The sequence below is a fragment of the Coregonus clupeaformis genome, chromosome 11 (assembly GCF_020615455.1).
Source record: "Coregonus clupeaformis isolate EN_2021a chromosome 11, ASM2061545v1, whole genome shotgun sequence".
NCBI lineage: Eukaryota > Metazoa > Chordata > Actinopteri > Salmoniformes > Salmonidae > Coregonus > Coregonus clupeaformis.
The window spans coordinates 25,761,322-25,787,253 of NC_059202.1; the positions used below are offsets into that span (position 1 = coordinate 25,761,322).

The window sequence follows — 25,932 nt, forward strand, 5'->3', positions numbered from 1 at the left end:
CGCCCCGCGCCAGGCCTACGGGGTGCGTCGCCAGCCCAGCCCGGCCTGTCTCTGCTCTACGCACCAAGACTACGGTGTGCGTCGTCGGCCCAACTCGGACTATTCCTGCTACTCGCACCAAGCCAGGGAGGCGAGTCGTCAACCTGAGGAGGTCCGTTCCGGCTCCACGTACCAAGCCGAGGGTGCGTATCGTCGGCCAGGTCCGGTCCATCCCTGTCTCACGCGCCAAGCTAGGGGTGCGCGTCATCAGTGTGGATCCAGCCAGCTGGGTTGGATTGGACCGGGGCCATTACGGGGGGAGTTATGTAGGGTGGTGGTCAAGCCCGGAGCCGGAGCCGCCTCCGAGGAGCAACACCCACCCAGCCCTCCCTTATTTGGGGTTTTGAGGCGCGGTCGCAGTCCGCGCCTTTAGGGGGGGGTACTGTCACGCTCTGGTTCCGGGACTTGGTATTTTAGCCAGAGTGTGTTAAGTATTGTTGTGTTTGGGTTGGTTGGGTGGTTATTGGTTGTTTCTGTGTTTGGTTGAGTGACTCCCAATCAGTGGTAACGAGTGTCAGCTGTCGGCTCGTTATCTCTGATTGGGAGCCATATTTAAACTGTCATTGTTCACCTTGGGGTTGTGGGTTTTTGTTCTATGTTCAGTCGGTGTAACTGAGGACGTCACGGATCGTGTTTTGTTTGGTCGTGTGTTTCTACATTAAAATCATCATGTTCACTCCCAACGCTGCGCTTTGGTCGTACTTCATTGGCGCCCGTGACATCACCCAATGTTCAAGAAAGGCCTTTTTCCCTTTATTCAGATTACAACAACTCATTTTCAGTTATTTGAAAAGGAAATAATCTCCCAAATATCACTATTTCTAAAACAAGCCATAGAAAGTTGGTTGCAATTTCAATTTAATCCTCCAGAAACGACAGAACAAATAATGCAACAAATATTGTGGTTAAATTCAAATATACTAATTGACAAAAAAACATTTTTGAAAGAATGTTTAAAAAAGGTATAATCTTCGTAAATGACATTATCGGTAGGACTGGTGGAGTTATGTCGCACATGCAGCTAACAAAAACATATGGAAATGTCTGCTCTACCCAAAATTACAACCAAATAATTGCAGCCTTACCGCAAAAGTGGAAGAGGAAAGTGGAAGGGGGAGAAAGTAAGGAACTTGTCTGTCGGCCTTGCATTAAAGAACATAATTGGTTAAGGAAAACTGTGATAAATAAAAAAGTATATCAGTTTCACTTAAGGACCAAAGGATTGACAGCCGTCCCATATAGATTGCAAAATAGTTGGGAAGAGATTTGACGTACCGATCCCATGGCATAGTGTTTATAAACTGACACGCAAAACGACACCGGATTCAAAAATTTGAATCTTTCAATTTAAATTATTATATAAAATTCTTGCTACCAATAGAATGTTATTTATATGGGGGATACAATCTTCCCAGCTCTGCAGATTTTGCTGTGAAGAGACAGAATCATTAGATCAATTGTTTTGGTTCTGTCCATTTGTAGCTTGTTTTTGGACACAGGTCCAGGAATGGCTAAATGATTGCAATATTTACCTGGAGCTAACCTTGCAGATAGCATTACTGGGTGATCTGAAAAGTCATAGTCAATCGATCAATAATACTTTTAGCAAAAATGTTTATTTTTAATTCACAATCTGTAGAAGCAATGAGAATAGAAAGGTTCAGAACTTTTGTAAAACATCACAGTACGGTTGAAATATACAGTGGGGAGAACAAGTATTTGATACACTGCCGATTTTGCAGGTTTTCCTACTTACAAAGCATGTAGAGGTCTGTAATTTTTATCATAAGTACACCTCAACTGTGAGAGACGGAATCTAAAACAAAAATCCAGAAAATCACATTGTATGATTTTTAAGTAATTAATTTGCATTTTATTGCATGACATAAGTATTTGATACATCAGAAAAGCAGAACTTAATATTTGGTACAGAAACCTTTGTTTGCAATTACAGAGATCATACGTTTCCTGTAGGTCTTGACCAGGTTTGCACACACTGCAGCAGGGATTTTGGCCCACTCCTCCATACAGACCTTCTCCAGATCCTTCAGGTTTCGGGGCTGTCGCTGGGCAATACAGACTTTCAGCTCCCTCCAAATATTTTCTATTGGGTTCAGGTCTGGAGACTGGCTAGGCCACTCCAGGACCTTGAGATGCTCCTTAGTTGCCCTGGCTGTGTGTTTTGGGTCGTTGTCATGCTGGAAGACCCAGCCACGACCCATCTTCAATGCTCTTACTGAGGGAAGGAGGTTGTTGGCCAAGATCTCGCGATACATGGCCCCATCCATCCTCCCCTCAATACGGTGCAGTCGTCCTGTCCCCTTTGCAGGAAAGCATCCCCAAAGAATGATGTTTCCACCTCCATGCTTCACGGTTGGGATGGTGTTCTTGGGGTTGTACTCATCCTTCTTCTTCCTCCAAACATGGCGAGTGGAGTTTAGACCAAAAAGCTCTATTTTTGTCTCATCAGACCACATGACCTTCTCCCATTCCTCCTCTGGATCATCCAGATGGTCATTGGCAAACTTCAGACGGGCCTGGATATGCGCTGGCTTGAGCAGGGGGACCTTGCGTGCGCTGCAGGATTTTAATCCATGACGGCGTAGTGTGTTACTAATGGTTTTCTTTGAGACTGTGGTCCCAGCTCTCTTCAGGTCATTGACCAGGTCCTGCCGTGTAGTTCTGGGCTGATCCCTCACCTTCCTCATGATCATTGATGCCCCACGAGGTGAGATCTTGCATGGAGCCCCAGACCGAGGGGGATTGACCGTCATCTTCTCACCAAGCCGCTTGCCTATTGTCCTGTAGCCCATCCCATTCTTGTGCAGGTCTACAATTTTATCCCTGATGTCCTTACACAGCTCTCTGGTCTTGGCCATTGTGGAGAGGTTGGAGTCTGTTTGATTGAGTGTGTGGACAGGTGTCTTTTATACAGGTAACGAGTTCAAACAGGTGCAGTTAATACAGGTAATGAGTGGAGAACAGGAGGGCTTCTTATGGAAAAACGAACAGGACTGTGAGAGCCGGAATTCTTACTGGTTGGTAGGTGATCAAATACTTATGTCATGCAATAAAATGCAAATTAATTACTTAAAAATCATACAATGTGATTTTCTGGATTTTTGTTTTAGATTCTATCTCTCACAGTTGAAGTGTACCTATGATAACAATTACAGACCTCTACATGCTTTGTAAGTAGGAAAACCTGCAAAATCGGCAGTGTATCAAATACTTGTTCTCCCCACTGTATATGGCAAATAGAAATCCTATATGGATGGTGTTAAGAAATAGATGGGAGGTATTGAATGGAGTTGAAGGATGGGACTAATAACAAATAACAACAAATAATAACAAGATAACTAATAATGTAAGCATACTGTGTCCATAATAAGTATATAGGTTGTATGTTGGGAGCTTTTGGGAAAGAGCACAGTTAGAAAGATATGGCATATAGAAGCAAACCGGATGGACATCATGAAAATGATCGGAGAGGTTGAGAGTAGAAGAAGTTCAGGAGCAAAAACAAAAAAAACAAATAAAATATAATTATTGTAAAATTGACTGTGTCCATAAGGTGTAGATAGTAAGTATAGGCTGGAAGTAGAGGCCTGGGCATTGTTGTTCACTAATTTACCCCAAGTAGGGAAAGGAGGGCGGGATTGAAAAGTAATAAAGGGGAGTATATATATAAAAAACATGGGGGATTGGAAGTGATGCAGACAATTACATTGATAGAAGTTACAATCTATCTGCAATATTAAGCTGATCTACCCCCAAAAAAAAGAAGGTATTTTAGTTGATTAGAAATGATTAGATTTGATTAACAAATTATTGAATAGTCTGTCATTCAGATGTCTTATTATTGACAACTAATATTAGGCTATGTATTATGGCTCCGTTGTTTCAGCTTTTGAAATAATTAAGTGTTTTAATATAATAATTGTATTGTATTCATTGTTGTAGTAACTTTTGTAGTTGTATGTAATCACTTTTGATAACTTTAAGCAACTTGCCCTGTCAATAACAAGGTTAATCATGATTTTGGAAGCGATTGACAACGATTATGTCTGTATTTGCTCGCCATACTTGCATGTGTATTCACTCGCTGCCTGTCTGATTCCAGAAAATGTGTCTTAAGTGAGTAAACCATTCCATTTTCCTATATATTGCACAGCTTTGGAAGAAAACATGTGTTGTGAGACTACTAAATGTGAATAAGCCAAATGCATTTTTTTTGTCTAAATAAATCGTTAAGTAGTTATCTTCTAACTGTATGGCTCGTGACCTGCAACGATTTTGTCTCACTAGGAATGTAGCTCTGGTCCAGCGCGTTACTAACGCCCTGGACCAGAGCTAAGTGGAATGGAGCGTCGCTAACAACCACCTGTTTTAGCTGTGCTAATTGATGCTATTTGGACAGTGTTGGCTGCATGTTGTAAACGAATTGAATCCATTCATTTATATGCACTACAGACTTCAGACGACTACCGTGGAATCAACTGACATACTGTTTGACCTCCTGTAGAAAAGGTTGGTCTTCACGAGTTGCTAGCTAAAATATGGAAACTGAATGCTTGTTGAAATAGGCTAGCCAGTTTACCTTTTTTTGTTAGTGAGCGAGCTACAGTAGCTAGTACTTTCAAAATACGTTTCACATTGTGACAGCTTGTAACAGTCTTTAGTCTAATTAGCTAGTTGGTCCAATGGTGGACAATGGGGGTGGATTCTTTGCACATTTCAGTGTTTATTTTTCAGAAAATGCATTAGTTAGCTAAACTGTAGCCTATGACCTCTCTCCCCCTGTCTCTGTCTGTCAAGTCTCACAGAATGACCCAGGAGCAGTTGCTCTTGGGCCTGAAGAAGGATGTGCGCTCCCTGCTCATCTCAGCCAAGCAGGGCCTGACCCCAGATCAGCTGAAGCGAGATTACATCAACATGCTGGGCCACCCCATGCCCCTGAGGATCCTTGGCTTCCGCAATGTACTGGACATGATCCGGGAGATGCCCGACGTGGTGTATGTCCACTATCTAGGAGATGGCAGCATGGTATTGAAGGGTAAGTACTGAGCACTAGTCCCACTGTTGTTTCGCTGACTGTTGTGTCACAGCAAGTTTGTTTTGTCTTGAACACGTGACATTATAGGCCGAATTGTTTTGGCACACAGCATGCTATCGTTTTCATATTTGTTGACAAGAGTTAAAATGTTTGCCTCGTGCTTGAGTATAGTATGCACAGTATCAGGAGAGGAAGAATATACCAGAACACAGATATCAATTCAACTCTATTCTATTCCAAGCTCAGCATACCAACCCATCTCTCCAGTGGCATACCACAGTTTCATGGAGCCCCGCAAGGTCTGAGCAAGGCCTTTTTTCAATGAGGCTGAGTGAAAATGTTGCAGTTTTACAGCAAATTTTCTGTAATTCTAAACATTTTTGCCATGGCTTATGACCTGTTCATATGCTATCTGGGGAGGGAGGGAGGAAGGGGGGGGGACCTCCAGGGGGCCCCCAACCCAACATGAGTTATTTATGGGTTGGGGGCCCTCAGAGCCCGTGGGCCCTCACGCCTTGCGGGGGTGTGTGGTACGCCAGTGCAGTCTCTCTTTCCCCATTCTGCAGCGGTGGCGGATGACGCCACCAGAGGCATCGTGGAGTTGGTGGCCAAGCAGCGCAACGCCAAGAAGGCCCCGGCTCGGCGTGGCGGTGTGGGCTTCTTCTCCCCACGCTACCAGCAGCAACACCCCATGGTCCTGCCGCGGCGTGGCCACGCTCCCCTGGCCCTGCCGGCCCAGCTCCGGGCACAGCTCCACCAGCTGCTCTCCCAGGGGGCCGTGGGCCTATCGGAGCTGGAGACAGCCTTTGCCCGCCGCTTCGGCTTCCCTTTACGCGTCAACAACTACGGCTTCTATTCCATCGTTGAGATGCTGGCGGCGGCCGCCGACCTAGTGGCGGTCACACAGAGCAGGATGGGCTCCCTGCTGTCCCTCAGGGGGGCAGGGGTGGCATCACGGATGAGGACCGGACCCATAAAGCCGCTCTTCCCACTGAAGCAGACCTTCCAAACTGTTCCTATCGTAAGGCCGATGACACAGACAAACTCAGGTTGGTTGGTCCCACAGTGAAAGATACAACTCCATTTCAAGCAGATCATGTTGAATTTAATGGATTGCTCCTCATGTACAGTACACATTGCATATATCGATTTAAAAAAATCTGTTTGTTTTTTATATCCAGTCCCAGTAGAAAAACCCACCACAGAGTCCAGTACTGATAATCCAAAGTCCAGTACTGATAATCCAAAGTCCAGTACCCAGAATCTTGTGGCACCAGCGCCAATCCCTGAGGCTGCAGTCCCTAACAGCCCAGAGGGGGACCAGGACTCTCTGCCAATGGATTACACAACACCACAGCCTGAACCTGAACCCACGCAGGACGGACAACTGTTTCAGAAGTGTGTCATCAAGGTGTGTATACTGCTGCCTTTACCTCTGTTATGTGTGTCATCAAGGTGTGTATACTGCTGCCTTTACCTCTGTTATGTGTGTCATCAAGGTGTGTATACTGCTGCCTTTACCTCTGTTATGTGTGTCATCAAGGTGTGTATACTGCTGCCTTTACCTCTGTTATGCGTGTCATCAAGGTGTGTATACTGCTGCCTTTACCTCTGTTATGTGTGTCATCAAGGTGTGTATACTGCTGCCTTTACCTCTGTTATGTGTGTCATCAAGGTGTGTATACTGCTGCCTTTACCTCTGTTATGTGCGTCATCAAGGTGTGTATACTGCTGCCTTTACCTCTGTTATGTGCGTCATCAAGGTGTGTATACTGCTGCCTTTACCTCTGTTATGTGCGTCATCAAGGTGTGTATACTGCTGCCTTTACCTCTGTTATGCGTGTCATCAAGGTGTGTATACTGCTGCCTTTACCTCTGTTATGCGTGTCATCAAGGTGTGTATACTGCTGCCTTTACCTCTGTTATGCGTGTCATCAAGGTGTGTATACTGCTGCCTTTACCTCTGTTATGCGTGTCATCAAGGTGTGTATACTGCTGCCTTTACCTCTGTTATGTGTGTCATCAAGGTGTGTATACTGCTGCCTTTACCTCTGTTATGTGCGTCATCAAGGTGTGTATACTGCTGCCTTTACCTCTGTTATGTGTGTCATCAAGGTGTGTATACTGCTGCCTTTACCTCTGTTATGTGTGTCATCAAGGTGTGTATACTGCTGCCTTTACCTCTGTTATGTGTGTCATCAAGGTGTGTATACTGCTGCCTTTACCTCTGTTATGTGTGTCATCAAGGTGTGTATACTGCTGCCTTTACCTCTGTTATGTGTGTCATCAAGGTGTGTATACTGCTGCCTTTACCTCTGTTATGTGTGTCATCAAGGTGTGTATACTGCTGCCTTTACCTCTGTTATGTGCATCATCAAGGTGTGTATACTGCTGCCTTTACCTCTGTTATGTGCGTTCAGCCACATAGTAATAGTTTTCCCCATGATCTTGTTTTTGATTGGGTGCAAAGCCCTCCAATGTAACATTCAGACCTGCCAACATCAGGCTTACAACCAAGTTATTGTACAGTATCTTGGGTCTGTGCTTGTGAAGCTTTAGAGCGCAAATGATAAGTCATGATTTTTAGAGAAGGGAATCGAATGTGCTTCTGAATAGTAATAGGGAAAAGTAGAATGAATGCCTTGTAGCCCCTCCCCCTTGTCATGTTTTGCCTGTGTTGATTGGCATCTGCAGCTAGAGGAGGAGCTTAGGCAGTGTATTCTGGAGAACGGGCATGCGGGCACAGTCAGTCCAGAACTAAAGGCCAAGCTTCGTCAGGTCAGTCCACTCTCAGGATGCGTCCCAAATGGCACCCTATTCCCTTTTATAGTACACTACTTTTGACCAGGGCACTATAACGGAATAGGGTGCCATTTGGGACACATCCTGTCTCCACCCAAATGCCAAATCCATTAATCAGAAATCCATCTAATGACAGTAGAGATTCTAATACGACAAACCTTCCCTATAGGTTGTAGCCCAAAACAGCGAGGGACTATCCGTCCACGATCTCCCTGCAGAATACAAGGTAATTTATAATGTATACTGACAAATAAAATACATTCCCTTTGGAATGCCTACATACTAACCAATTCCTAATGAAGCCTAATCATTTTGCGTTTTTCAAATGACAAAGTAGTGCTTCTTTCCAAGGTGTCTTGTATGTTGCGCTGACCTTTGTTGCCCTTATGACCCCCGGTTGACCCCAGAGGGTGTTTGGGGAGGAGCTGCCGGTGGTCCAGAGTGGCTTCCTGAGCACCACAGAGATGGTGGGTGCCCTGAGCGACACGCTCTACCTGCGGCCCGTGGTGGGTGACGAGGGCAACCACTGGATGGTCATGGACATCCAGAATTCCCCTGCACACGCAACGCCACAACAACCAGGTCTGCTACGCTCCTCTGGCTCTAACCTAGGATCAGATTACACCACTACCGATCCTAAAATTAACCATTAGTGGGGTAAACAAATATTTGACCCTAGATCAGTGGTTAGGGGGCAATCTCTGGCGCACACACAACACCTATCCACTTTATTCCTAGCCATAGATGTTAGAGTTCAGGACAATCACATTCTGATTGATTACTAACTCATTGTTATAACCAAAAAGTATAACTTTTAGTGCCCATTAAGAGTCAACAAAACAAGTATTTTGGGTCTAAGTGTGTCATGACTGATCTCAATCAATATGTCACTCTGGTATTTCTTGTGTGGTGCTGTATTGTGGTAGGAGTGGCAGAGCCAGAAGGCCCCATTGAGGGTATCAAGGCTCTGAACCCGTCAGGTACGGGCTACTACTTCAGCTGTGCGGAGTCTCCCTGGGAGGGCCGGGAGGGAGAGGGAGAGGGAGGCGAGGCCAACCCCGACCTGGAGGAAGACATGGAGCTCCGCATCACCACCAAGACCTTCCACCAGGTGAGCTGGAGCCTGGGGAGAGACATCTGCCTTTGGCTTGAGACAAGGGGCAGCCAGCTCCGTTCCTGGAGGGACACAACGCTTGAAAAGTCCTGATAAAATACATGAAGTGTGTAAGTGCTGGGCACGAATGGAAGATGAAAGCCTGCACCCATTGCTGCAGTTTTGCGGACAGGAAAATCTCAGTTTGTCACTGTGGTCCATTTGTTTTTGTATACTTGTTCACATGCATAATAAGAGTGTACACAAATATTCTGTTTATGGCTGCTCCCCTCAGATGGTGGATATTTACGGCTCGGTGCCGGTACGTTGTCGGCGTGGGGCGGTGGTGCCCCCGGACGCCATGCGGGGCCTTAGGCTGAGGGCCCCCACGTGCAGGGGCCCCCGGGAGCTGGTGGCCGTGCTGGTGGAGCACATGGAGTCACCCTCGAACTTCTACATCCGCTTTGATGAGAGCCAGGAGGCCCGCGCCCTGGAGAACATGATGATTGAGATGAGGTGAACAACAACAACAGCCCTCTGCTAGACTGGAGGGAGAGGGAGGAGAGGAACGTGTGGCTTCCTTGCCTCAGTGGCTGGGATTTGACATGTAGTCCAATTGGCTTATTTGGTATGAATGTGCAATAACTGTTCATATCTAGTAGTTGTCCACCATGTTACCCTCAACTATCCGGTGTGTTTTTAGATCACATGAAGGAGAAGAGACCAGGGGTGGAAGCAACTGAATGCTATGTTTCTCTTTCTGCTCGCTCCTACTCCCTCTTTCCCACCTTCTCTCCCTCCCTCCTTCTTTCCCTCCCTCCCTCCTTCTCTCTCTCCCTCCCTCCTTCTCTCTCTCCCTCCCTCCTTCTTTCCCTCCCTCCCTCCTTCTCTCTCTCCCTCCCTCCTTCTTTCCCTCCCTCCTCTCTCTCTCTCTCCCTCCCTCCTTCTTTCCCTCCCTCCAGGAGCTGCTATACCTGTCCCGAGGTGTCAGAGCGCTACAGTCTGCCGGAGCGCTACGTGCGTACGGGCCAGGTGTGCTGCGTGGCGCCCCAGGGCATCTGGTTCTACCGCGTGGTGGTTCACCGGGTCCTCAACGACACCCAGGCAGAGGTCTACTACGTGGACTTTGGAGACCTCACCACCGTCCAGAGGAGCAGCCTCAAGTTCCTCAAGTAGGATCCTGACTGTGACCAAATGGCACCCTATTTCCTATATACAGGGTTCGTAAGGTCATGAAAATCCTGGAAAAATCATAGAATTTTAAAATGGTGTTTTCCAAGACTGGAAAAGTTTTGGGAAATGATAAAATCCGTAAAGTCATGGAAATTAATTTCAAAATGTCTGTTAATGTAATTTATTTGCGCACATTATCATATCAGCTAGGATCGGAATGACACTTTAGCGCGTCTGTGTTTGCTCAAGGAGAGAGAGACAGTCGGACATTGCAGTAGCATGTAGGCCTATAAAATATGATAGAGAACAGACTAATAACTAGGTAGCCAATTCAAAACATATCTTGTACCCTCTAATTAACTGTTAACCTATTATTAGCGTGTATTCATTTTTTCATCAGGTCCCAAAAAACTTTCCACCGACAATCGCGAATAAGGCCATCAAAAGTTAATTTACTTTTTCTAACGATTTAAATGATTATTTTTGACGAAACGAACAATTCACATCGCCATTGTATTAGTTGGGATTCGGTTCAATTGCGGTGAATTGAATCATGTGAATCAAAATAATAATTTGTGAATCGCAAAAAGTTATTTTAGGAAAAAATATTTCTAGCCTTTCTTTTGGATTATGTGGCTTCAAAACTTGTTTTTTAGATACTTCCAGTTGATTTGGGGCATCCAATGTATGGGACATTGCAACTCAATAAATGCTAGTCAGCCTGCAAAGTAAACACTTCTAAGGTAGCTAAGATGCATAGCTAAGCTACATTTCCTGAAGACCATTTTTTGGTCTGGCTTCAGCTGAATAAAAAGATTTGTAGCCTACCATAGTAATTTGATCTTTGATATTTTGAATCAGCTAATTATTTCATAAGGCATAAAACGTATTTGGTTGTAATGTTATACATGAAGGGTGGTCAACCATCCTCCAGGAGAGCTAATGGGTGTGCAGGCTTTTATTCCAGTCCCCCTCTAAAACCACATTTTAGAAAATTAGCTCAACTGGACTTTGATAAATTGGCTCTGACGTGTTTGAGCAGGGCTTGATCAAAAGCCTGCACACCCAGTAGCTCTCCAGACTGAGGGTTGACCACATGTGTTTCATACAATTGTCTAACAGGTATTCTACTTTGTGGGGGGTTAAGTGCCTTGCACAATGACAGGAGATGGTACATGGGATCAGAGAGCAGCCTCCCAGTGTCGAGACCACAGTACACCATTTTTTAAATACGTACATAGAGGCGGCGCTAATTGTTGGTCATGGAAATTTGGTTAAAAGTCATGGAATTCCATCTGTTAAAATGTGTATGAACCCTGTATATAGTGCATTACTTTTGACCAGCACTTGGTGCCATTTGGGACGAAGCCCCTGTCCACAACCAACCCATTGCCCCTTCCCTGTGGCACTAGATCTGAGAGGACTGGATAGGTAGTGCACTGAAAAGGGAATAGGGTGTCATTTGGGACGTAGACATTGTTTTCCTTTCTTTTGCCCAGGCTAATCAACAGCTGTAGAATTGAGAAGAAAGGTATTGGAAGTGAATGTCTGATGTCCCCATGTGTTGACTGATGTGTTGCTCTGTGCAAGGTGGTAACAGAAGGAGTGTTGTCTATCCCCTTCAGGTCTTGTTACTCAGAGCTCCCAGCACAAGCAGTCCCCTCATCACTGGCTGGAATCAAGCCTTTCGGTGTAAGACCTTCTACGCTACTGTTTACACAATCTACCATCCCCGGACCCATATTCATGAATTAATAAAGTGTCTTGAGTATGATTACTGATCTAGGATCAGCCCCCCCATCATATAGTATCAAACCAATCTTATATCCGTACTACTTCTCTGAGACGCTTAATACAGTCTCTGGTCTAATAACAAATGTAACCCACCCGTGTTTCTTTCCTCCCAGGGCAGCTGGAGTGCCAACGCCAAGACCTCCTTCCAGAAGCTGTGTTGTGAACGCACCCTGGTGGCAGCCCTGCACGGCTACCATGCCGACTTCCTGCAGCTCTTTCTGTGCGACACACACACCGAGGAGGACGTGTACATCCACAGCGCCCTGCAGGCCCAGGGCCATGGGCTCAGCTGCGCCCCTGCCGTCAGCGCAGTGGTCAGTCACATGCTGAACATGAGAGGACACTGCAGTCGCACACACACCTATCAAATTTCAAGACATTTCCCATTTAGTGATTCAATGATCCAATAACCTTCTCTTCATCCTATCTGTCCTCTCAGAAATGTGGCCAGTTCAACCCAGTGAGCCTCTATCTGGGCGAAGGCGTGTTCGACGAGGGGATGGAGATAGAGGACGAGGACCCCACCCTGGAGCCTTGCCCCGAAGCCACCACCACTCCCCAGCACAACACCACCCAACCCCAGCCCAAGAGCTCCCCTTGCTCCACTCACATGGTACAGAATACCCCGTCTCTCTCATGCATATTTACATTTACATTTTTTAGTCATTTAGCAGACGCTCTTATCCAGAGCGACTTACAGGAGCAATTAGGGTTAAGTGCCTTGCTCAAGGACACACCGACAGATTTTTCACCTAGTCAGCTCGGGGATTAGAACCAGCGACCTTTCGATTACTGGCACAACGCTCTTAACCACTAAGCTACCTGCCGCACACGCACATAGACAACACCCTGTCTCTCACTGTAGCATTCTCTCCTCCAATAACACTGTCCACATAGCAGTCCCAGCGTTAGTAGTTAGTAGCAGTCCTAGCGTTAGTAGTTAGTAGCAGTCCCAGTGTTAGTAGTTAGTAGCAGCCCCAGCGTTAGTAGTTAGTAGCAGTCCCAGCATTAGTAGTTAGTAGCAGTCCCAGTGTTAGTAGTTAGTAGCAGCCCCAGCGTTAGTAGTTAGTAGCAGTCCCAGCGTTAGTAGTTAGTAGCAGTCCCAGCGTTAGTAGTTAGTAGCAGTCCCAGCGTTAGTAGTTAGTAGCAGTCCCAGCGTTAGTAGCAGTCCCAGCGTTAGTAGTTAGTAGCAGTCCCAGCGTTAGTAGTTAGTAGCAGTCCCAGCATTAGTAGTTAGTAGCAGTCCCAGCGTTAGTAGCAGTCCCAGCATTAGTAGTTAGTAGCAGTCCCAGCGTTAGTAGCAGTCCCAGTGTTAGTAGTTAGTAGCAGTCCCAGCGTTAGTAGTTAGTAGCAGTCCCAGTGTTAGTAGTTAGTAGCAGCCCCAGCGTTAGTAGTTAGTAGCAGTCCCAGCGTTAGTAGTTAGTAGCAGTCCCAGCGTTAGTAGTTAGTAGCAGTCCCAGCGTTAGTAGCAGTCCCAGCGTTAGTAGTTAGTAGCAGTCCCAGCGTTAGTAGTTAGTAGCAGTCCCAGCATTAGTAGTTAGTAGCAGTCCCAGCGTTAGTAGCAGTCCCAGCGTTAGTAGTTAGTAGCAGTCCCAGTGTTAGTAGTTAGTAGCAGTCCCAGCGTTAGTAGTTAGTAGCAGTCCCAGCGTTAGTAGTTAGTAGCAGTCCCAGCGTTAGTAGTTAGTAGCAGTCCCAGCGTTAGTAGCAGTCCCAGCGTTAGTAGTTAGTAGCAGTCCCAGCGTTAGTAGTTAGTAGCAGTCCCAGCATTAGTAGTTAGTAGCAGTCCCAGCGTTAGTAGCAGTCCCAGCGTTAGTAGTTAGTAGCAGTCCCAGTGTTAGTAGTTAGTAGCAGTCCCAGCGTTAGTAGTTAGTAGCAGTCCCAGCATTAGTAGTTAGTAGCAGTCCCAGCGTTAGTAGCAGTCCCAGTGTTAGTAGTTAGTAGCAGCCCCAGCGTTAGTAGTTAGTAGCAGTCCTAGCGTTAGTAGTTAGTAGAAGTCCCAGCGTTAGTAGTTAGTAGCAGCCCCAGTGTTAGTAGCAGTCCCAGCATTAGTAGTTAGTAGCAGTCCCAGCGTTAGTAGCAGTCCCAGTGTTAGTAGTTAGTAGCAGCCCCAGCGTTAGTAGTTAGTAGCAGCCCCAGCGTTAGTAGTTAGTAGCAGTCCTAGCGTTAGTAGTTAGTAGAAGTCCCAGCGTTAGTAGTTAGTAGCAGCCCCAGTGTTAGTAGCAGTCCCAGTGTTAGTAGTTAGTAGCAGTCCCAGCGTTAGTAGTTAGTAGCAGTCCTAGCGTTAGTAGTTAGTAGCAGTCCCAGCGTTAGTAGTTAGTAGCAGTCCTAGCGTTAGTAGTTAGTAGCAGTCCCAGCGTTAGTAGTTAGTAGCAGTCCCAGCGTTAGTAGTTAGTAGCAGTCCCAGCATTAGTAGTTAGTAGCAGTCCCAGCGTTAGTAGTTAGTAGCAGTCCCAGTGTTAGTAGTTAGTAGCAGCCCCAGCGTTAGTAGTTAGTAGCAGTCCTAGCGTTAGTAGTTAGTAGCAGTCCCAGTGTTAGTAGTTAGTAGCAGTCCCAGTGTTAGTAGTTAGTAGCAGTCCCAGTGTTAGTAGTTAGTAGCAGTCCCAGCGTTAGTAGTTAGTAGCAGTCCCAGCGTTAGTAGTTAGTAGAAGTCCCAGCGTTAGTAGCAGCCCCAGCGTTAGTAGCAGTCCCAGCGTTAGTAGTTAGTAGCAGTCCCAGCGTTAGTAGTTAGTACCAGTCCCAGCATTAGTAGTTAGTAGCAGCCCCAGCGTTAGTAGTTAGTAGCAGTCCCAGCGTTAGTACCAGTCCCAGCGTTAGTAGTTAGTAGCAGTCCCAGCGTTAGTAGCAGTCCCAGCGTTAGTAGTTAGTAGCAGTCCCAGCGTTAGTAGTTAGTACCAGTCCCAGCATTAGTAGTTAGTAGCAATCCCAGCGTTAGTAGTTAGTAGCAGCCCCAGCGTTAGTAGTTAGTAGCAGCCCCAGCGTTAGTAGTTAGTAGCAGTCCCAGCGTTAGTAGTTAGTAGCAGTCCCAGCGTTAATAGTTAGTAGCAGTCCCAGCGTTAGTAGTTAGTAGCAGTCCCAGTGTTAGTAGTTAGTAGCAATCCCAGCGTTAGTAGTTAGTAGCAGCCCCAGTGTTAGTAGTTAGTAGCAGTCCTAGCGTTAGTAGTTAGTAGCAGTCCCAGCGTTAGTAGTTAGTAGCAGTCCCAGCGTTAGTAGTTAGTAGCAGCCCCAGCGTTAGTAGTTAGTAGCAGCCCCAGCGTTAGTAGTTAGTAGCAGCCCCAGCGTTAGTAGTTAGTAGCAGTCCCAGCGTTAGTAGTTAGTAGCAGTCCCAGCGTTAGTAGTTAGTAGCAGTCCCAGTGTTAGTAGTTAGTAGCAGTCCCAGTGTTAGTAGTTAGTAGCAGTCCCAGCGTTAGTAGTTAGTAGCAGTCCCAGTGTTAGTAGTTAGTAGCAGTCCCAGCGTTAGTAGTTAGTAGCAGCCCCAGTGTTAGTAGTTAGTAGAAGTCCCAGCGTTAATAGTTAGTAGCTGTCCCAGCGTTAGTAGTTAGTAGCAGCCCCAGCGTTAGTAGTTAGTAGCAGCCCCAGCGTTAGTAGTTAGTAGCAGCCCCAGCGTTAGTAGTTAGTAGCAGTCCCAGCGTTAGTAGTTAGTAGCAGTCCCAGCGTTAGTAGTTAGTAGCAGTCCCAGTGTTAGTAGTTAGTAGCAGCCCCAGCGTTAGTAGTTAGTAGCAGTCCCAGCGTTAGTAGTTAGTAGCAGTCCCAGCGTTAGTAGTTAGTAGCAGTCCCAGTGTTAGTAGTTAGTAGCAGCCCCAGCGTTAGTAGTTAGTAGCAGCCCCAGCGTTAGTAGTTAGTAGCAGTCCCAGCGTTAGTAGTTAGTACCAGTCCCAGCATTAGTAGTTAGTAGCAATCCCAGCGTTAGTAGTTAGTAGCAGCCCCAGCGTTAGTAGTTAGTAGCAGCCCCAGCGTTAGTAGTTAGTAGCAGACCCAGTGTTAGTAGTTAGTAGCAGTCCCAGTGTTAGTAGTTAGTAGCAGTCCCAGTGTTAGTAGTTAGTAGCAGTCCCAGCGTTAGTAGTTAGTAGCAGTCCCAGCGTTAGTAGCAGTCCCAGTGTTAGTAGTTAGTAGCAGTCCCATCGTTAGTAGTTAGTAGCAGTCCCAGCGTTAGTAGCAGTCCCAGCGTTAGTAGCAGTCCCAGTGTTAGTAGCAGTCCCAGCGTTAGTAGTTAGTAGCAGTCCCAGTGTTAGTAGTTAGTAGCAGTCCCAGCGTTAGTAGTTAGTAGCAGTCCCAGCGTTAGTAGTTAGAAGCAGTCCCAGCGTTTGTAGCAGTCCCAGCGTTAGTAGTTAGAAGCAGTCCCAGCGTTAGTAGCAGTCCCAGCGTTAGTAGCAGTCCCAGTGTTAGTAGCAGCCCCAGCGTTCGTAGCAGCGGGCTCCGCTCCTGCTCCTCCCTGAGTGAATTACTGCCACACTCCTTCCTCACCCATAGAGTTGAGGAGAGGGAGAAAGAGAGAGAGAATGATGGAGGGAATGAGATAGAGGGAGGGTGTGGGAGGAGAGTGAAAGTGTGGGTGGTGGGGCATAGAGAGAGAGAGAGAGGCGGGGCAGAGAGAGGGAGGCAGAGAGAGAGAGGCAGTTAAAGTCGTTCTGCTGAAACGGGAAGGAGATGAATTACAGTGGTCCGTCAGGACTGTGTTAATGTGGCGAGAGCATCATCCACCCCTTATGGACACTGTACTGTGTGGAGATCTGAGGCCTGGCTGGAGTCTGGTTGACAGCCATTGATTTTATTGTCACGCATGTTACTGTGTTACTGTTTCCCATTCAAGTCACAGGGAGGCATTTTCAGCTTTAGACCTGTTCGATTTTTCGCGTTGATCAAGATCGTCTTGTCCTGGTGCATTTAGAAGAGTTGTTAGTGTTGAGTCCACAGTCTCACGACATGCAGGGAGAGAATGATTCAACACTGATGTGGTATAAGTAAGCAACCCTTTTTAAATATTACCTTGAACCGATCACTGATCTGACATAACAGGGTTCAGGAAAAGCCATTTAATAGAACCCTTGCTTATACTGAGTTTACCAACCATTAAGAACACCTTCCTAATATTAAGTTACACAGCCTCAATTCGTTGGGGCATGGACTCTACAAGGTGTCGAAAGCATTCCACAATGATGCTGGCCCATGTGGACTACAATGCTTCCCACAGTTGTGTCAAGTTGGCTTGATGTCCTTTGGGTGGTGGATCATTCTTGATACACTCGGGAAACTGTTGAGCGTGAAAAACCCAGCAGCATTGCTGTTCCTGACACAAACCGGTGCGCCTGGCACCTACTACCATGCCCAGTTCAAAGGCACTTAAATATTTTGTCTTGCTCTTTCACCAGCTGAATGGCACACATACACAATCCATGTCTCAAGGCATAGAAATCCTTCTTTAACCTGTCTCCTCCCATTCATCTACACTGATTGAAGTGGATTTAACAAGTGACCTCAATAAGAATCAACTGCATTCACCTGGTCAGTCTATGACATGGAAAGAGCAGGTGTTCTTAAAGTTTTGTACACTGTGTGTACAGTGGGGGAAAAAAGTATTTAGTCAGCCACCAATTGTGCAAGTTCTCCCACTTAAAAAGATGAGAGGCCTGTAATTTTCATCATAGGTACACGTCAACTATGACAGACAAATTGAGGAAAAAAAATTCTGAAGATCACATTGTAGGATTTTTTATGGTGGAAAATAAGTATTTGGTCACCTACAAACAAGCAAGATTTCTGGCTCTCACAGACCTGTAACTTCTTCTTTAAGAGGCTCCTCTGTCCTCCACTTGTTACCTGTATTAATGGCACCTGTTTGAACTTGTTATCAGTATAAAAGACACCTGTCCACAACCTCAAACAGTCACACTCCAAACTCCACTATGGCCAAGACCAAAGAGCTGTCAAAGGACACCAGAAACAAAATTGTAGACCTGCACCAGGCTAGGAAGACTGAATCTGCAATAGGTAAGCAGCTTGGTTTGAAGAAATCAACTGTGGGAGCAATTATTTGGATGATCCAGAAGAGGATTGGGAGAATGTCATATGGTCAGATGAAACCAAAATATAACTTTTTGGTAAAAACTCAACTCGTCAGGTTTGGAGGACAAAGAATGCTGAGTTGCATCCAAAGAACACCATACCTACTGTGAAGCATGGGGGTGGAAACATCATGCTTTGGGGCTGTTTTTCTGCAAAGGGACCAGGACGACTGATCCGTGTAAAGGAAAGAATGAATGGGGCCATGTATCGTGAGATTTTGAGTGAAAACCTCCTTCCATCAGCAAGGGCATTGAAGATGAAACGTGGCTGGGTCTTTCAGCATGACAATGATCCCAAACACACCGCCCGGGCAACGAAGGAGTGGCTTCATAAGAAGCATTTCAAGGTCCTGGAGTGGCCTAGCCAGTCTCCAGATCTCAACCCCATAGAAAATCTTTGGAGGGAGTTGAAAGTCCGTGTTGCCCAGCGACAGCCCCAAAACATCACTGCTCTAGAGGAGATCTGCATGGAGGAATGGGCCAAAATACCAGCAACAGTGTGTGAAAACCTTGTGAAGACTTACAGAAAATGTTTGACCTGTGTCATTGCCAACAAAGGGTATATAACAAAGTATTGAGAAACTTTTGTTATTGACCAAATACTTATTTCCCACCATAATTTGCAAATAAATTCATTAAAAATCCTACAATGTGATTTTCTTTTAAAAAAATAGTTGACGTGTACCTATGATGAAAATTACAGGCCTCTCTCATCTTTTTAAGTGGGAGAACTTGCACAATTGGTGGCTGACTAAATACTTTTTTCCCCCACTGTATATCTCTCTCTACAGTTGTGGTCAAACGTTTTCAGAATGACACAAGTATTGGTCTTCACAAAGTTTGCTGCTTCAGTGTTTTTAGATATTTTTGTCAGATGTTACTATGGTATACTGAAGTATAATTACAAGCATTCCATAAGTGTCAAAGGCTTTTATTGACAATTACATTAAGTTTATGCAAAGAGTCAATATTTGCAGTGTTGACCCTTATTTTTCAAGACCTCTGCAATCCGCCCTGGCATGCTGTCAATTAACTTCTGGGCCACATCCTGACTGATCACAGCCCATTCTTGCATAATCAATGCTTGGAGTTTGTCAGAATTTGTGGGGTTTTGTTTGTCCACCCGCCTCTTGAGGATTGATCACAAGTTCTCAATGGGATTAAGGTCTGGGGAGTTTCCTGGCCATGGACCCACAAAATTCGATGTTTTGTTCCCTGAGCCACTTAGTTATCACTTTTGCCTTATGGCAAGGTGCTCCATCATGCTGGAAAAGGCATTGTTTGTCACCAAACTGTTCTTGGATGGTTAGGAGAAGTTGCTCTCGGAGGATGTGTTGGTACCATTCTTTATTCATGGCTGTGTTCTTAGGAAAATTTTTGAGTGAGCCCACTCCCTTGGCTGAGAAGCAACCCCACACATGAATGGTCTCAGGATGTTTTACTGTTGGCATGACACAGGACTGATGGTAGCGCTCACCTTGTCTTCTCCGGACAAGCTTTTTTCCGGATGCCCCAAACAATCGGAAAGGGGATTCATCAGAGAAAATGACTTTACCCCAGTCCTCAGCAGTCCAATCCCTGTACCTTTTGCAGAATATCAGTCTGTCCCTGATGTTTTTCCTGGAGAGAAGTGGCTTCTTTACTGCCCTTCTTGACACCAGGCCATCCTCCAAAAGTATTTGCCTCACTGTGCGTGCAGATGCACTCACACCAGCCTGCTGCCATTCCTGAGCAAGCTCTGCACTGGTGGTGCCCCGATTCCGCAGCTGAATCAACTTTAGGAGACGGTCCTGGCGCTTGCTGGACTTTCTTGGGCGCCCTGAAGCCTTCTTCACAACAATTGAACCTCTCTCCTTGAAGATCTTGATGATCCGATAAATGGTTGATTTAGGTGCAATCTTAATAGCAGCAATATCCTTGCCTGTGAAGCCCTTTTTGTGCAAAGCAATGATGACGGCACGCGTTTCCTTGCAGGTAACCATGGTTAACAGAGGAAGAACAATGATTTCAAGCACCACCCTCCTTTTAAAGCTTCCAGTCTGTTATTCTAACTCAATCAGCATGACAAAGTGATCTCCAGCCTTGTCCTCGTCAACACTCTGACCTGTGTTAACGAGAGAATCACTGACATGATGTCAGCTGGTCCTTTTGTGGCAGGGCTGAAATGCAGTGGAAATTTTTTTTGGGGATTAAGTTCATTTTCATGGCAAAGAGGGACTTTGCAATTAATTGCAATTCATCTGATCACTCTTCATAACATTCTGGAGTATATGCAAATTGCCATCATAAAAACTGAGGCAGCAGACTTTGTGAAAATTAATATTTGTGTCATTCTCAAAACTTTTGACCACGACTGTATATCCCAGCGTGTTATCTCTCTCTCTTTCTCTCTCTCATATCGTGTTGTATTAGTGATTTCTTCAAGGATAGGAGGGAAGAAGGATGCATTTGTAATGTGCAGTAGTCAAGTAATGGATGTGTATTATAGGCCCCTAACCTCGTGGGGGAAGAGGAAGATCTGCCTGACCTCCCGGCACTGGAGTTCATCGAGGTCAACTCCACAGCCCAGGTATGACCTTTGACCCCTCCCCCCCTCCGTACACCATCTTATAAGAACATTGTTCTAGCATAGCCGAATAAGGAAGCAAGACTTTTTTTTCTTCTGTTTTTTCCTGGTTCAATGAACTAAGTAGACCAGACCCAGATGCTATCGCATTGATGTCTATTGGAGACACACCCATTTTTCTCAATGGTAAATGGCCTGAGTGACCTATCTTCATTTATCCGCCGTCTTTGGTTCTAGAACATGGTGACGTTATAAGACCATGTTATAATGTGTGTAATTAGACTGGTCCTATATATGTGTGCTGTCTCTCCAACTCCTATGGTCAATCGTGATAAGACCGCACAAACAGACCTGGAACGAGGCTAATGTAGAATGTAACTGGGATTAAAAAAGGAATGATCTAATGTTGCATGTTTGTGTTTCTCCAGGTGGGCCTGAAGGCCAACCCGTTTGCTGCTCTGCAGAGTAAGGACCCGCTGCTGCTGTGCTGTAGTGACTGGGACCAGGGCTGGACACCCAACGCCCCTGCCCCAGAGGTGGTACAGCCCAAGGCAGACCTGATTAACCATGGAGACACCGCTAATGTAAGGACAGAGGCCAGACTTTTGGCCACAGAAAATACTGCATTCTTTTTTTTGGTTGTCGACTGAAAAGAAAATGACTGAACAGTCCCAACTAGACTGTATAATATTCTACCTGAGGTCCAGTTGTTTGCGTCGTTATTTGGCAATGTGCGTAACGCCACTAAGCAGCTGGTAAGAACTAATTTCATTGGAAAGCAATTGCAGTCTGCAGTCTGACCTCCTGTTGTCATGTTTGTTACGCATTAGATCTCTCCCCGGACGCACTGCGGTCAGACTGCAGACTTCATTGTTTGTTAATTGGAAGAAGATGAGAACAATTCCTCTCCCCCGATGTTCTCATTTCTGAACTCATTAACCAAAAGACTCCATGCTGGGGGGAAAAAGCCTGTTTGTGCCAATTTCCTGGGAGAGGAACAAAATAAAACAACACAAATTAGGAACTTTGAGATTGGGTTTTATTTCCATTGATTTGGATTTTGTTTTCACATTCTTCTAAATTAAGTCTTTATTAATGCTGCATGCTGTGTGATTGCATTGCTGGTGCCTAAAATATGGATTTGATTTAGCCAGTTGTGTTCCTATGATTTGGTGCTTTTCGAAGTCCCAGTCAATGCATGAATTAACCTCCTTACCCTTTCTCTCCCCCAGATGCTTCAGCCCCCCCCTCCTTCACCTAGTGCCGGTGCCAGTGAGCTGAAGCAGCCATGGCATGTAAATGATGGAGGGGCTGTGCCCCCAGTATCCCTCATGCCCGCTGTGCCCCCACAGCCCTCCACTCTGAAAACCCTGAGCCTCCAGACCCCCGGACTGATGCAGACCCAGAGTGCTCCATACGGTACGGTTAACATATCTCACACATACACACACAGTAAACAAACCATTACACACACACACACACACACACACACACACACACAATGCAGTAAACATTTTATGCACACACACACACACACACACACACACAGGGGTTAGCCGGAGCGCTGATGATGCTAGAGAAACGCAATGTAATTCCACACTAGTGGATGGCCCTGCACAGAGAAACTGACACTGATCCAATTAGACCTGTTACCATAGCTATTTGCCCAAATTGTGTTACCTAATTGCATAATGATATTGATACACTGTTACAGTGCAGTGGTTTTGGTTAAGCTGTGAACAAAAGACCTGAACAGGCCATGGAAATACAACAAGCAGGCTGAGCTTTACACATAATATACTGTTGTTCAGCAGCAGTACTGCATCTATATGTCTCGCTGTAATATGAATTTTGGGATAGATCCTAACTTGAGATGCTTAAGCATAGTATGCATACCTCTTGACTTTTATAGAAATCGTGCATTGATGTCTGTTGGAGACTAATGCAAAGATGCTGTTTTGGTTGCGGATCTTAAGTTAGGATTCTGACTCATGGAAGATGTATGCATTAATGAGGTGTTTCCTGTGTTGTCTAGGTACATCCATGTTCCCTCTGTTTGGGATGGGGGACGTGCTGCGTGTCACCTCGCCCTTCGCCCTGGGCCCGGCCGCCCGTCTGGCTACCGGCACTGGTTCCCACCTCCTCAACTGGTACCCTCACAAAATGGCCTGAACACACACACACACACACACACTTCCTCAATACACAACTGGTCAAACCAGCATTATCCTATTATGTGCACACATGATCCTCACCTGTTAGAATTATGTTAGCTACCTACAGTCGTCCTCTTTTAGGTTTCTTGGTTTGATATTAATGTCATGTAGACTTCTCCCATGTTTTCGCTAACACTACAAGGAATGTGTGCAGAGTCGATCGCTCCTTCTTCGAAATAGAAAATAATCGGAAAGCTTGTTTTGTAGAACTTTGAGTTGGGTTTTTAGCGCTTACGTTTTCTTTTATGCCATTAGGTAGGCTTTGATATGTTTCATGTATTTCATATTGTAATGACCGGGTAAGTTTCCTTCTTTTCTACCAGTTGCCTGTTTAACTGCTCAGCAGGTTAGTTTTCTTAGGGGACGGGGGAGTTTCGAAATGACACTTATGAAACAGAAAGAAATAATGCAGGAAAATGTCATTTTATTTTTTGAAAATAAACCAAATTGACAACTTGTATACCCATGGAGATCTTTAATTTGATTTCACGTTCACACGGAATAGGAACGGTACAGTAGTTCTATCATTCTTACCTTTGACCTTTTTGTTCTACTTTGGCCATTGTCAGGTGCAAACTTCACACTGGTTGCAAATGCTTAAAATCTTGTCCCACCAGATACGCCCACACATCGAGGTCAAGTGGCACACAAATGACAGAAAAGCTTTTGAAATGGGCGATGTACTGTGGACAGCACTACACAAACCTGTTGCAAAAGTACTGTGGACAGCACTACACAAACCTGTTTCAAAAGTACTGTGGACAGCACTACACAAACCTGTTGCAAAAGTACTGTGGACAGCACTACACAAACCTGTTGCAAAAGCGCGGTCCTTTTTGTTTACCATTTCAAAACCTGTTCTTCTATTTGTGCCAAATGAATGGTGACCCCAGGTAGTCGTTATGAGCGTGAAGAGGTGGTCAGGATCTAAAAAAACGAGAGGAGAAAGCAGCCTGTTATCCTCCATCGCCCCCTCTCTCCCGGCCAAGGCTGCCCCCACCCATCTCCTCCCTGTGTGTCCATAACATCTAACGGAACCTAACCCCCCCCAACCACCAATCCACTGAATCATCGCTTTACTCACTCGCCCCCCTCTTTTATTCCTGCTGTCTGCTTTTTCTGCAGCACGTCACTTCAAATAAGACGTTACATCGGGCCTACAGCGTGTTGAGGTGTACTCGGAGAGAGGACGAATAATCCTGGGACATGATGGAAAAAACTAGAAATAAAAGAGCAACTCGCAGCGCCGCGCCAAATGCTCGTCTGCATCAGGCCGTGAGTGAGCCGAATTGACGACTTGTTTCCCTATGACTAAACTACTCTGCCTCATCAGGAAACACCACCCACTCACCCCTGTACACCGCTGTATCTAAACATGTTCCCCCTGTCAAAACAAGCACTATCAGAGGACACGGGGGAATTATAAAAACAGGACGTTGTCTTCTACTGAGGTGCTGCCCATGCCAGTGTCACGACTAGACCCCCGTCCTTCATTTTGGATCCAGATGACATGGCGAGCCAGGGGTTCGGAGTCCTTGGATGTGAGGTGTCCTTGGATCCTCACTGGCCCCTGTGCACTGAATTCTGCCAATTAGCCTATTAAAGGGTTCGTTAATGAGCCCTGCTCCAGCAGTATTGTAGGAGACCTGGACATTTAGAAGTCCAGAGCAGGGAGAATGTACGCTGCCTCATTGCAGCTCAAAGGGGGGCGGGCAGCACAGAAACTAGAATTAGGAACGGAAAGCATAAGTTATGGTACTGTATAGCAGTGGTCTTAAACCTCTGGTCTGTGGACCAGTACCTTTCCCAGAGATGTTAGGTCCCTGGCCTGAGATGGTGAGCTGACACCAATTTAGTCAGTTCTTAAGTGTTCACTTCAATGCAAGTCTTCCTCCAAGGAGGGAGGGGCCATAGCTTGCTGGTTAAGAAACCATTTAATATCTGCTTTATCCTCGGCTTCTCAGTCTGACTGGTCACTGGTTGATTGAAAATAACCTAGAGTATACAGTGCTTTCAGATTGAAATGCATTCCAGTTGACTCATGAAGCTGGTTGAGAGAATGCCAAGAGTGTGCAAAGCTGTCTTCAAGGCAAAGGGTGGCTATTTGAATATATACTTTTTTATTTACTACATGATTCCATATGTGTTATTTCATAGTTTTGATGTCTTCACTATTATTCTCCAATGTAGAAAATAGTAATAGTAGGGTGTCCAAACTTTTGACTGGTACTGTACGTGTTCACCCCTGAATCAATCATTTGTAGAAGCACCTTTGGCAGCGATTACAGATTACAGTCTTTTTGGGTAAGTGTCTAAGAGCTTTCCACACCTGGGTTGTGCAACATTTGCCCATTATTATTTTCAAAATTGTTCAAGCTCTGTCAAATTGGTTGTTGTTTATTGGTAGATAATGATTTAAAGGTCTCGCCATAGATTTTAAGTCAACTTTAACTTGACCGCTGAGGAACATTCACGGTCTTCTTGGTAAGCAATTCTAGTGTAGATTTGAACTGGGTTTGGGAAACCCTGCGATAGACAATCTAAAGCAGGGCTTTCCAACCCTGTTCCTGGAAAGCTACTGTCCTGTAGGTTTACACCAGGGCACTTCAACCCTGTTGAAACAAAAACCTACAGGAGGATTGCTCTCCAGGAACAGGGTTTGAGCGAAGACCTACAGGAGGGTGGCTCTCCAGGAACAGGATTGGAGAGCCCTGGTGTAAACCTACAGGAGGGTAGCTCTCCAGGAACAGGGTTGGAGAGCCCTGGTGTAAACCTACAGGAGGGTAGCTCTCCAGGAACAGGGTTGGAGAGCCCTGGTGTAAACCTACAGGAGGGTAGCTCTCCAGGAACAGGGTTGGAGAGCCCTGATGTAAACCTACAAGGTGGTAGCTCTCCAGGAACAGGGTTGGAGAGCCCTGGTGTAAACCTACAGCAGGGTAGCTCTCCAGGAACAGGGTTGGAGAGCCCTGGTGTAAACCTACAGGAGGGTAGCTCTCCAGGAACAGGGTTGGAGAGCCCTGATGTAAACCTACAAGGTGGTAGCTCTCCAGGAACAGGGTTGGAGAGCCCTGGTGTAAACCTACAGCAGGGTAGCTCTCCAGGAACAGGGTTGGAGAGCCCTGGTGTAAACCTAC

General features: G+C 45.8%; 1 protein-coding gene across 1 annotated transcript; it reads left to right on the plus strand.

Annotated features, from left to right (window-relative positions):
- The first annotated feature begins 4,140 nt into the window (after nt 1-4,140).
- LOC121576446 (tudor domain-containing protein 5) lies at nt 4,141-23,258 on the plus strand. Its single transcript, XM_045223613.1, has 18 exons — nt 4,141-4,176; nt 4,513-4,569; nt 4,858-5,095; nt 5,662-6,144; nt 6,277-6,506; nt 7,790-7,873; nt 8,067-8,123; nt 8,305-8,479; nt 8,824-9,008; nt 9,286-9,506; nt 9,953-10,162; nt 11,789-11,855; nt 12,071-12,271; nt 12,397-12,570; nt 20,505-20,585; nt 21,011-21,166; nt 21,815-22,001; nt 22,618-23,258. Exons 3-18 carry the CDS (start codon nt 4,867-4,869, stop codon nt 22,752-22,754), a joined length of 2,877 nt encoding a protein of 958 aa, XP_045079548.1. The 5' UTR covers nt 4,141-4,176; nt 4,513-4,569; nt 4,858-4,866; the 3' UTR covers nt 22,755-23,258.
- The last annotated feature ends 2,674 nt before the right edge of the window (nt 23,259-25,932 follow it).

Excerpts from the sequence above, each read along its gene's own strand:
- LOC121576446 (XM_045223613.1), top strand. The coding sequence starts at position 4,867 with ATGACCCAGGAGCAGTTGCTCTTGGGCCTGAAGAAGGATGTGCGCTCC. Across the intron at positions 9,009-9,285 it reads CCACCAAGACCTTCCACCAG|ATGGTGGATATTTACGGCTC; the intron begins GTGAGCTGGAGC and ends TGCTCCCCTCAG. Across the intron at positions 12,272-12,396 it reads CCCCTGCCGTCAGCGCAGTG|AAATGTGGCCAGTTCAACCC; the intron begins GTCAGTCACATG and ends CTGTCCTCTCAG.